At 48.2% G+C, this 11,607-nt stretch overlaps 1 protein-coding gene across 1 annotated transcript; it reads right to left on the minus strand.

Annotated features, from left to right (window-relative positions):
* Positions 1-7,527: 7,527 nt before the first annotated feature.
* Positions 7,528-9,133, minus strand: HMX1 (H6 family homeobox 1). The gene is made up of 2 exons (XM_085309693.1): positions 8,902-9,133; positions 7,528-8,224 (listed from the first exon to the last, which is right to left on the minus strand). Exons 1-2 carry the CDS (start codon positions 9,131-9,133, stop codon positions 7,641-7,643), a joined length of 816 nt encoding a protein of 271 aa, XP_085165819.1. The 3' UTR covers positions 7,528-7,640.
* Between the last annotated feature and the right edge of the window lie 2,474 nt (positions 9,134-11,607).

The raw sequence follows: 11,607 nt of genomic DNA on the forward strand, positions 1-11,607 counted from the left end.
TGGAGGTAATTGAGGCACCATCACTAGAACTATTCAATAATAGATTAGATAAGTAGTAGAAATAATGTAGGGAAATATTGTGCACGAGGCAGGGAGTTGAACTGAATCACCCAGGAGGAGAATAATTGCAATTATGGATCTGTTCCTTTTGTAAATAGAAAGTGGTGGTGCCAGGTGCAAATATTAATTCTACTAAAAACTGAGCTAGAATGTGCCTACTCTAAAATGTAAGCAGAATCCATTCCTGTAGCACAAATATAATCTACTTAGGAAAGAGATTCAAACCCATATCCTAGGCCTATATAGCATTGTATTTATTTTAATTTTGCAAAACTGATGCTGTCTAACACTGGAAAAGAACTTGACCTACTGAGTTTATTGAAGAAAAACCCACACTCCTTGATCCCATTTGTACAGGGAGGGTGTTATACTTAATTTGCGAATCTGACATTTCATTGTAGTTTTGCATGTTCATAACCTTAGAATAATCTGAGTGTATAACAAAATCTGGGAATATAAACAGCATATTCCTCTGAACTTTGTAGCAGAAAGCAGAAACAGCAGTGGAGAATTAGTGCACAGAGCCTTTCAAAAGATGCAAGAGCTTCACATTTTCTTTAGATATTTCTAACAGCCTCATGTCTGAGACATGTCATATATATAATATGGACCTGGTCCTGCCTCCAGTAAATTAAGCCACATTTTTCCTATTACTTTTATTGAGAAGAGTAGCCRGATTGTCTTTCAGGAAAGACCTGATCAAAAACTCGTTGAGGTGAGAGAACCTTTTCAAGTCACTTGGTTCGATTTGGTCCTGTGCCCCCAAGCAGATCTGCGAGGGTTGTAGTAATCTAACCAAGTCTGACAATAGCACTTTGCCAAAACATAGCTCCATCATGAAAAGCCATATGTTTAAAAATGCATACCTTGCAGAAGTTCCCAGAGTCTCTCCCCAAATTGCTTTCACTTACTATGTTTCTCAGTGTTTGCTTACAGTAATCYTAGGCCTGGCTTATGGTGGAAGGCACCTTCAGCGCTTCAAGTGCAGTCCCCTGCTATTACTGTCACCATCCTAAGTAGTCCCTTTCATAATATGAAGTCAGTGAATTCAACAGAAAACATGAAAATTCATTGATCCTGACATCTGACCCAGGTCAAAAGATTATACAATAAAGGGACAAGTAGACGTGTTAGAGACTTTTCCCCATCGATTTAGATCAKAGTCCAATGACATGGCAAAGGAGACTGATCTCCAAACTGTATCAGCCATCTGTTACTTTTGATAGTGATGCTTGCAGATTCCCTGTCTCTCTTGAGACATAAAAATGTTATACATGCAAATGACTGCAAGATCAAGTTTCTATTTCTGGAAGAATTCATAAAAGATGGGAATTATTTCAATAACTGATTTGCTACATTTAATTTTTATTTTCAAACTACTTCACACTACTAAATCAGAAGTCTTCTTTTCAAAAAAAAAATCCTTTAGGATAAAAGCCATCTAGCAAAATAACAGCATGAAACATTAAAAAAGCAGTTGCTTTTTGTTGTGCTTTTGGTTATTTTCCAAGTACAGTCTCATAGATTTCATGAGGCAATCTGTAAGCTCACAATCCTAAGCATACATTCTTTTTTTTTTTTTGAAAACCTGGTAGCTATCTTGTCATCTATTTTGCCTTGATCCCAATTCTACAGCTTATAACACATGGCTTTATAAAGCTCATTGACACAAGGATACATAAACTAGCACAGTTTTCCTCATCCATTAAAAAACGCCAAGTTTAGGAATCYAGGAAAGCAGACATACATATGTGAAGCAATTATCTAATAATGGAAACTAAATGCAGATATTTAAATACAAATCCACAAATTAAAGACTCTTTTAAAAACGCATGCTAATCCTACCACATAACATTTCCTAAAGAGTAATTTGGTGTTCTTTTCAAAGACAATTTGCACATTTATGACTTTCTAAGAAAACATTGAAATTACACAATGATATACCATAACAGCTCCTGGTTGGTTCACTTATACTGTATGAAAAGACAGACAAATAGCTATGTCACAGTATGCATTAGAGAAGTCATCAAATAATCTTGTATGTATAAAATATTAGAGATTAGTAAAAATAAAAGATTGTTTACTATTTAACATTTTTCAATGTCATTGTGTGCTAAAACACAAGGAACTATGTCTGAAAATACATGAATAATGGTTATTTATCCAGTTGCTGACTGGGAATTATTGTACAGACACGAATCTCAGTAGGCATGGAAGAACAAGGTGATATTCAGATCCATTTCAGCAAAGATTTCACTSCAACTTCAGTAACAGACAATGAAAGATTCAGTGGACACCGAGGCCCTAAGAAAACAAGAAAATTTTTCAGTTTATGGGTCCAGCTGTTTATTTGCAACATAGATCTAAACTTTTCACATATGTACAGAAAATGAGAAATGAGGATGGTTGTACTGTCAGGAGTAACTTAAGGAATTAATACATACATACGTAGGGGAACTTACATATTTCACAGTGAGAGTGACTAGGGTTTCTACATATGAAGCAACAAGTTTCACCAGYTTCCAAGCCTATCCAGTAAACACACATCTCATTTTTTCCAGTATTTTTTATATTTCTTCTTATAAATGCAAGGATATTAATATTTCACATAGTTAACCAAGGAAAAGATGCTAAGGGCTCAATCTGACAAACCCACCTCTAAGCTAAACATATTCTTGAGGTCATATCCTTCTCTTCAAACTATGTGTATGTAAGGGAGAGCAGAAACTATGCCTAGCCCAAGTTYGACCTGCAAACCAGGCCACTAGATACATTCACATGAAGAGGTGAGTAAAGACCTACCACARAAGTGCCAAAGTTCAATATGGGATGTAAAGCAAAATCTCATAACCCCAACACCATTGGCACCAGGAGCTTTACATCAGTGTAACTGAGATGAGAAAACAGTTTCAAATCTTCAGAGTCTCTCTCCAAATGAATGTTTTCTTGTCTGTGATGATGTTGAATGATCTCTGCTGTGTTTTCCTGAGCCTCCTATATTCCTTCTGAAACTTACTGTATAGCTAGGTTATTTTTTATATATATTATTTATATATATTTTTTATAAATGAAAATTAATTCAATAGTAAAGATGAGTCTGACAAATGTGCATCTTTCTGTACATATACATACATATACATATACAACCTACATCCTTACAAATCTAGTGTAAGATATAGACTGTTTGAACTGTTTCTGAAGTGGTGCTGTGATAAATCCGTCTTTCTTAAATGTGATTAATTCTGATTGGATTCAAAGGAGTCTCCCCCTGGAGGTAAGGATATATCTCTTCCTGATTCTGATGATGTAAATTTGTGGTAGCTTCCTTGCAGAATGTGAAAGAATGATATATATTCTTCAGGTCCCACTGCAAGATAGCTGAGGCTTCTGCATATCAACAGGCGAAAGGTCTGGTAAGATCGGTCCTTTCCTAATAAAGACTTGCCATGATTGTCTGAAAGGGAAGGGGAAGGGGAGCATGACAGTTTCCTATAGTCTAGATCAACAGAGCAACCCTTGGCAAGGCCAAAGAGCTTCTCAGAGTAATTTTTCTCTCTAAGGGTTGTTTTGTACCTTCTCTCACCTTGGGAAGATGAYCACCACTCTGGATAGAAGCAGAAGTCCAAACACCAGCAGAGGTGATAAAAAGTCRTCACAATGTCCTTATGCTGGTCCATAAGGCTGTCTGTGCACACAGTGATTAGAGAAGAGCCCAGGAAACAACAGTAAATATCTGTTTTGGGCAGATCGGGAGACTCCCCAAGGAAAACTSTCCTAGAGAAGTTTTGCAAATCCTTCATACAGGGCAAACACACCTGAAGACTTCACTCACTCCAAAGTAATATTTGAATCTCCTGATTCTCAGTAAGGTTTTTGACAAGAAAAGTAGCCACRCACACCTGTGTGGTTGAGTGTGATCATCCTTACCCCAGGGAATTTTACACCATCACAAGTGAGATCAGAACAGAGTTTCTTGAGATTGTTGCCTAAAGAATCACCACTGTGTGGTTTGTGTGAAGAGATGGAGGAAAGAGAGAAGCAGRGTGGCTTTTTAAAGAGATTATTACTAATAACTACCCCTTGTATTGAAGTATTTCATAAGTAATGTAATTATGTGTATATACAATTGCTTTTCAGGTATATTTTCCTGTTGAGGAAAGTTGTTTGATTAATCACCTTCCTTTAGAAGGTCCAAGAGCCAGAGACTGTTTGCCCTAGAGACATCACTTCCAACATTGCCCCTTTTCAAATTTTAAAGGGGAAAAGCAAGTAAGTGAATATTGTCCTGCTTCAAGTTAACATTGGAAACACTTTGTCCCTCTCCAGTGTTTCTCAGGATAGTCAGTATAAAAACCACTGTCATTTAATGTCAGGGCATTGAGGTCATTCCCAGCTCTGTAGCTGACCTCCTGGCATGTTTTAAGCATATTTTCCTTTTCTGTTTAGTTTACAGAGTATCCTGGGGCAGGCTGTATGTCCAATGCCTAATNNNAAAAAAAAAAAAAAAAAAAAAGTAACAATATATGCTTGATGCTTGTAGGATGAGCTTCTAATAGAGAATCCCTTTAACGTGGGGGGAGCAGGTCGCGTCTTCCACCTGCATCTCACCCCCAGCTGCACTCTCTCTTTTTTGGTATGGAAAACTTTAACAGCATTTAAGTGTCAATTCCAGCAACTAATCAGCTGTAGTGCTGAATTTTTTCTTCTCTATGTCTTTATAGGAATTTATAGATTTTTTTTTAATATCCAGGTAATACAGTAGCTATTAGTAATCTCCTACTGTAATAAAGAAAGATTTTATACTTGCAGAAGCAATTGTTTTAAGGTCTAAAAGAAATTGTAGTAGTATTCCATGTGAGTGGAATGGACAACTCATCTGGGAATCCTGATACATCATGAACTTAGTTTTTTTCAGAGAGCGCTACCTTGCCAGTAGCCATGTTATACTGAAGAGTAACAGTTTGGTTAATATTTTTGGTCAATGATTTTAATACTAGCAGTTACATTTTGATTGGGAAGCGGATATTTAGTGAGGGATATTTATTTCTCCATCTACCTGAGTATTTTAGACCATCACTGATAGCAATATTAATTCTTTAAGGACAGTTTGTAATTTTGGAGCTAGTTCAGTAGAAAGGTGTGAAACTGAACTAGACATTGGACCTATGGTTATACAGAAGATTTCCTTCGGATATTTTTGTTATAAAATAAATTGTTTAATGTTTTGGGGTGATACTTTCCTCCAGTTGCCGACATAAATCCGGAAATTCACAGAAATACTTTGGAGGCAATKGGGTAAAACAGAGAGCAGAGCAGGACTCAAAGTGGTGTGGTAGATGTGGTGAAAAGTAGATTAAGTACCAAACAGCAGCTTTTTCTGTAATTATCTTTCTCCACGGACACATCTATACTTGTGGAAGGAGAATTTCTTTAACTGAACTTTAGTTCCATGTTAAAGAACCAGATAAAGGGTCATTAACATAGAGCTGCTAGAGCTGATGAAACAATCATTGCTATGAAATTGGGAAAAATCGGTTCTGCCTCTTTAGCAGTATTGATTAATCCCATCGCAATAGCCAATTCGTTGTGTATAGACATTGGAAATGATAAAAGTAATTACTAAAAGAAGGTTCCCACATCAATAAAAAAAAAATAAAGATATGAAAAAAATGAAAGAAAGAAATAAAAAGTATACGTGAACCATATCGCATCTTGGGAAATAAGGAAATCATCACTTATTCGTGTCTCCGAACGCGTTTAGATGTGGAATAACAGGGGAACTCAGAAGAATTTAGTTTCTTTAAATATCCTCGTATATTCGGATACGAAGGAAGGGGTCGGTCCAGGTTGTTAATTCGTCGTCTGTACCTTCGTGGGAGCTGCAGATTAGGGAAACCTGAGCTGTGAAGTGCACCCGACTGATCTCTTTGAACGTTTAACATCTAAAGTGTCCATTTCATGATATTATCCTTGCACTAACGTTCAAAATATTTATTTTTCTGGTGCACAGGTGCCCTGAGAGACTCCTTTCATCCTTGCCCCTAATTCGAGATCAAAAGCCGAGAGGCGAGGTCCGACGTGTGATGCCCCCGTGAGCAAACTTCCATCCCGCAGCCGCTGAGCAGCCGCTAATCGCTAATCGCTAATCGCTAATCTCGAGAGCTCCTCCGGGGTTACCTCGGCACCTTCCGCCTTCCGCGCTACACCAGGCGGTGTTCCCGTTAACAGCAATTCTCAAGCTGGGAAAAAGATCACGAAATCAGTGTGCCTGCGAGTTGCAGGCATGGAGCCACCAGCTTCTCCCCGCACCGCTGGTATTTACGGTGCTCATCGGCACAGAGGTTTAGTCCATATATTTACTAACTGTCCATGAAAATAAAAATGGAGCATAAGTGGTGAAAGAAAGGAAAATCCTGGCTTATCTAGCCAAAATGCCTCCCTTTTCCCGCCTGGAAACTCTATAACTTACCCGCTTACCTCATGAACTTGTCAAATATCTGCTCGACGGTTCCTCCCTCTCAGGGGGTTTCCTTTCAGCGGGTTGGAAGCCGGGCCTGCTTTTTTAAACCTTTCTCTCCCCTTTCTAGCTCTTCTTGCCAATTATCTTAGCACTCATTTGGGGATTTTGCCACATTTTTTTTTCCGAAGAACTGCGGGTCTAATAGTACTTGATTTTAATTTTCCTGATGTTTTTWTAAACAGCTCAATTATTATTTCATCTAGACTGTAAATGGACTATGCTGGCGATAATTAAGATGTGAATTTAATAATACCAGAATGATATCTTAACTTTTATTTTTAAAATAAAAAAACATCGATGCGCTCTAGGAAACATCTTTCTTTTTACACTGCCTAGTAGTAACTGTACTGAAAAGGCATGCATTTCAGCTTCCTGATAGAAAAGGCTTATTTCCCACCTTTGAATATAGAGAGTGTAAACTTGAAAACGAAAGGAAGATAGATGAGTTTGGAAAACTATTAAAAAAAAACAGTTCATTAGGATAGATAAATTTGTCCCACAAGATTTTGGAGGGGTTAGCACAAAAGCATGAGAGAGAGTTTGTCCCCTTTTTTGGAAAAAAAAATCAGGCAAGCCAGAACTTTGAGAGCCAGATCAGAGGAAAGGTGTTTGCACTTTGATAATATCACAGGGGAGGGGGCAGTTACGGGTGGAGAGTTTCAGATGCAGCAGAGTATGCTGGCCTTTGCTTTCGAGGTGCCGGGTGAAACGCGGCGCGGCGGCGCCGTCGGGGCTCGCCGCGGCGGGGCTCCGGCGCCCCGAAACAGGGTGTTGGGGGGGCGGGCGGCGCCCGGGTGTCCTCGGCGGCGGCGGCGCCTCCGCGCGGAGCAGGAGCCGCGGCAGCGCGACGTGGCGCCCCCGGGCGTCGCGGGACCCGTCCCGCGCGGGCCCGCGCTGCCCCCCCTCCCTCTGGGGGGGGTCCCCAGAGCGGAGATGGAGGGGGAGCGGGTTGGGGGGGGGGCGGACGCCTCACGGCCTCGCCAGGCGGAGAAGTAAGGTCGGCGGATTTCCGCGGCCCGGGGAGCGGGGGCGAGCGGCCCGGGAGGGGCCCGCGGCGGGGTTATACGTCCCCATCCAGCAGGCTGAAGTATTTGCCGGGGCTGGGGAGGCAGAGGTAAGGCACGGCGCTGCCCGGGCAGAGCAGGGGGAAGGACACGGGCAGCAGGCAGCGGCCGAGGAAGGTGCTGTCTTTGTAGAGGGCCGGGAAGGGGAGAGCGGCGGCGGCGGCGGGGGGCAGCGGCTCCGCGGGGGGCTCCGCCGCGGCCGGGGAGGGACCCTCCGGCTCTGCCGACATCTGTCTCTTGAGCTTGTTGCGGCGGTTCTGGAACCAGATCTTCACCTGGGTCTCGGTGAGGTGCAGCGAGGCGGCCAGGCCGGCGCGCTCCGAGCTGCTCAGGTAGCGCTTCACGTCGAAGGTGGACTCCAGCTGGAAGACCTGGCTCTTGGAGAAGATGGTGCGCGTCTTCTTCTTGCTGGCCGCCGACTTACTGCTCTCCTTGCCGCAGCCTGCGGCTCCTCCGGCCTCCTCCGGGCGGCAGCGCAGCCCCTCGTGCGGKGGCGAGCCCGCCCCTCCGCTCCCCTGGGGGCCCGCGCCGAGGCGGTGGCCGGCGGGCCCGTCCCCTGGGAGCCGGCCGGGCTTGCTGCCTGCAAGGGCAAAGCACAGCATCAGCCCTGCCCGCGGCCCGCGCCCGCCCGCCCGCAGGGCCCGGCCCGACCCGGCCCGGGCCCTCCGCACGGCGCCGCGGCTGCGGGGGGCTGGCGGAGCGCAGGAGAGCGGCGCCGGGGCGAAGGGATCTCCGAGAGCTGTCACCGCACCCCCCCCCATCCCTCCGCAGGGGGACCGGCACCTATGGAGAAGAAGGGTGAGGAATTTCCGTTAAGGATCTAAGGAGATCCCTCTGCCAGCTTAAGCCGGGGAAGTCAAGGGCTCCTGGGCTTGGGACAGAGACCCAGGAAGGCGCGGGGCGGAGGGAAGGGGCCGAGCAGTCCCCCGGGAGCAGGCTGGGGGGATGTGTGCGCCGGCGGTGTGTCCTCCCGACCGTCCACAGCCCCGAAAGGGAGAGCCTCGGTTCCTCTTCCTGCCTCTGCCGCGAGCGCTCCGCGGCGCGGGGGCGTGCGCGCCCCACCTGAGCCGCCTGGCCGCGGCACGTCCCCGGCGGCGCTGGGGGGGCTGGGGGTAGGGGAAGGGGGCTGGGGCCAGACCCCCGCCGGGACGCCGGTGCCCGGCAGCGGGACGCGGGGCTGCCGGTGCGGAGCCGCMGGGGGAGCCGAGCCGCGCCCCGACGTGCGAGACAGCCTCCCGCAGGGTTCAGCCTCTGTACCCGAGTTGCCGCAGCCTTTACGGAGGTCGCGCTCCGCTGGCCCCTCTTCCTCCTCTTCCTCCTCCTCCTCCTGCTCCGGCAGCAGGCAGCAGGCTGCGCCGCGCTCCCGCGGCCGCGCGGCGCTCCGGGCCGGGTGGCGGGGGCTGGGCTGCAGGATGCTGTCAATGCTGAAGGCCGGCGGCACGGCCGGGGTCGCCGAGGAGGCTCCCCGGCCACCCCCGAGCTGCACCATAGCGAGCCGAGCCTCGTCGAGCCGAGCCGAGCCGAGGCGCACGGAGCCGAGCCGAGCTGAGCCGCCCCGAGCCGCGCCGCAGGACTGGCTGCGGCGGGAGGGCTGCAGCGGCAGCCGGGAGGAGGGAGGAGAACGGAGGGGCTGGGGGGGGCACCAGGGGAGGGTCGGGGCGGCGGAGGGAGGGGATAGAGCTAGAGGGAGCCAAAGGGCTGGAGGATGGGGGGGGTGCGGGGAGGGAGGCAGGGAAGCACCGTAAGGGAAAGAGCAAGGAAGAGAAAGGAGCAGGAACTGGGGGAGCTGCCCCACGGAGGGAGGCCCGAGCAGGCGGTAGCGGGGCGGCGGTGCCACCGCTGCGGCGAGGGGAAGCGGCAGAGCCGGTCCCGGAAGGGCTGCGGGAAAGGGAGAAGGTGAAGAGGAGGCGGGATGGCAGGACGGAGATCTCTCGGGGCGGGGTGAAGGATGAAGAGCCTGGGAACAAGAGCGGCAGGGGTGGGGGCCGGGGTGGGGAAAACAGCGGGCCTGGAAGGACAGCAGGAGAGCAGAAAGGTGGAAAGGAAATACAACGAAGAGGATAAAGGTGCGGTAGGGCGGGAGTGGAGGCAGCGAGTGGGAACAATACCGAGGGAAAGGCGGGAGAAGTGGGTAAAAAGAAAGTGAGAAAATAGAGGAAAGAGTCAGGAGGTAGTAACAGAGAAGCGGGGGGGGGGGGGGGAGTGCAGAACTGAAGGGAGCGGTGGATGGGGCAGAGGGCAGCTGGGCCGTGCGACAGGCGAAGAGGGTGACGATGGACGTGAGAGAAGCGGCAGAGAAAGGAGAAAACTGGGAGTCCCGTAAATGCTGAATGCGTGTGTACAGCACCTGGCACGTCGGGGCCCCCTCCGCGGGGCGCTGCCCACCCGCGGGCCGTGTCCACGTGTCAGGGCGCCTCTTGCAGGACGGCGCACACGCGTGCCCAAAGCAAGCGCTTTGCCTGCGCTCCGCGAGATTTCCTCAGGATTTGGGGAAGGATCGGTGTGTTTGCATACTGTCCGGAGAATGTTTGCTCCCCACCACCTACAAACAGTTCAACTGCTTAAAAACCGCTTACACTTTTTAAGGCAACGAGTCCCGCTAAGTTAGAGTCAGCATCTGTTGTTAGGCTCAGGAAACCGTTTTCTTCCCCATTTTCCCATTGAAAGCTGCAGGAATGCTACTAACTGGCTTTTAGGAGGCCTTCTAGTCCAAAACGCGAAGTTTCAACCACGAAAATTGCTGAAGTAAAGCAAGAAACCCTTGAAGACAGGTTGACAGTAGAGCTGCTGACAGGATCCTAAATGTTGTGATGCCCTGGATTTCGTGAGCTAAAATCAGGGCACCTGACGGCTTTGGACTGCGTTAATCTTTAACGCACTGGTTCTTGGGAGAGCAGATTTCAGCTCTTTTTTATGAAAATTTGTTTCACTTGATAAATGCACTCGGATTTTTAATGCAGCCGTCTACTAGAGAACAGCACTTCTCCCGTTAGGCAGAAAAAAAATAATAAAATCCCATCTTCCATTAGCACGATCATTGGCTAAATGTCCAAACGCGTTTTATTTGTCTTGCAATCTCCTGTACAAGCTAGCAGTTCTGGTGGGACGAAATGTCCCATTAGGAGAGAGCGGTAAGGCAGGACAAGGCACAGAGAGTTCAACTGCGAAGAGATGGAATAGGTAATTCTATAATTCAATGTCAGCTGATAAAAGTTGGAGCATGTGGGGCCTGGATAACAGTTCGCGCTGGTCTTTGCCCCAGCAGATGTCTCAGTCTCCTTTTCCGCTGTTGAAAAGTGGTGAGCTAGGTACACCCAAGGTACCCACATCCGTTTTCTCTGCGGAACATTTCCGTTTTAGTTCCGCAAAATTTGTCTTAAAAAGGAAAAGCATTGACTCCTGAGCATGTTTTATTAAAAGATATTTTMTTGGAACTCGAAAAGGACAGCAAATAAGAAGGCAATTGAGGAAGGAGACATAACTTTCACCTCTGACTTTCTACACTCTGGGAAAAGTATCGAAACGCGCCGGAGAACAGGCTTGTACCTTCAGCCGAAAGCGGGAGCTGCCCGATCGGGAGCGCGTCTGCTGTCGCGGTCTGCGGCCGCGCCGCTCGGGCAGCCCCCGCCGCGGCAGCAGAGGTGCGGGGGAGCGCGGCGCGGGGAGCCCCGCCGCCGGGACGCCCCGTCTCCCAGCCCCCTTCGGCTGCTCTAGGGGAGCGGTAGAGAGACCCCCCTCATCCTCAGGAGGAAGGAAGGGTGCTAAAGGTTTCGCTCCGCGTGCGAACAGCTGGAGATCTGTATGCCGCAAAGCTCAGACAAGCGGCGGGCAGCTGTTGCTCCGGAGGCAGCTCCCGGGGAAGGCAGTGGGGCCGCTCCTGCCCCAGCGCCAGCTCGCCAAAAACCCCAGCGAGCCGCCTCGGGGTGTCCGGGGTGTCCGGGCCGGGCTCGCTCCCGACGGCGC

The sequence above is a fragment of the Rhea americana genome, unplaced genomic scaffold, assembly GCF_003343005.1.
Source record: "Rhea americana isolate MKP2758 unplaced genomic scaffold, rheAme1 scaffold_30, whole genome shotgun sequence".
Taxonomy (NCBI): domain Eukaryota; kingdom Metazoa; phylum Chordata; class Aves; order Rheiformes; family Rheidae; genus Rhea; species Rhea americana.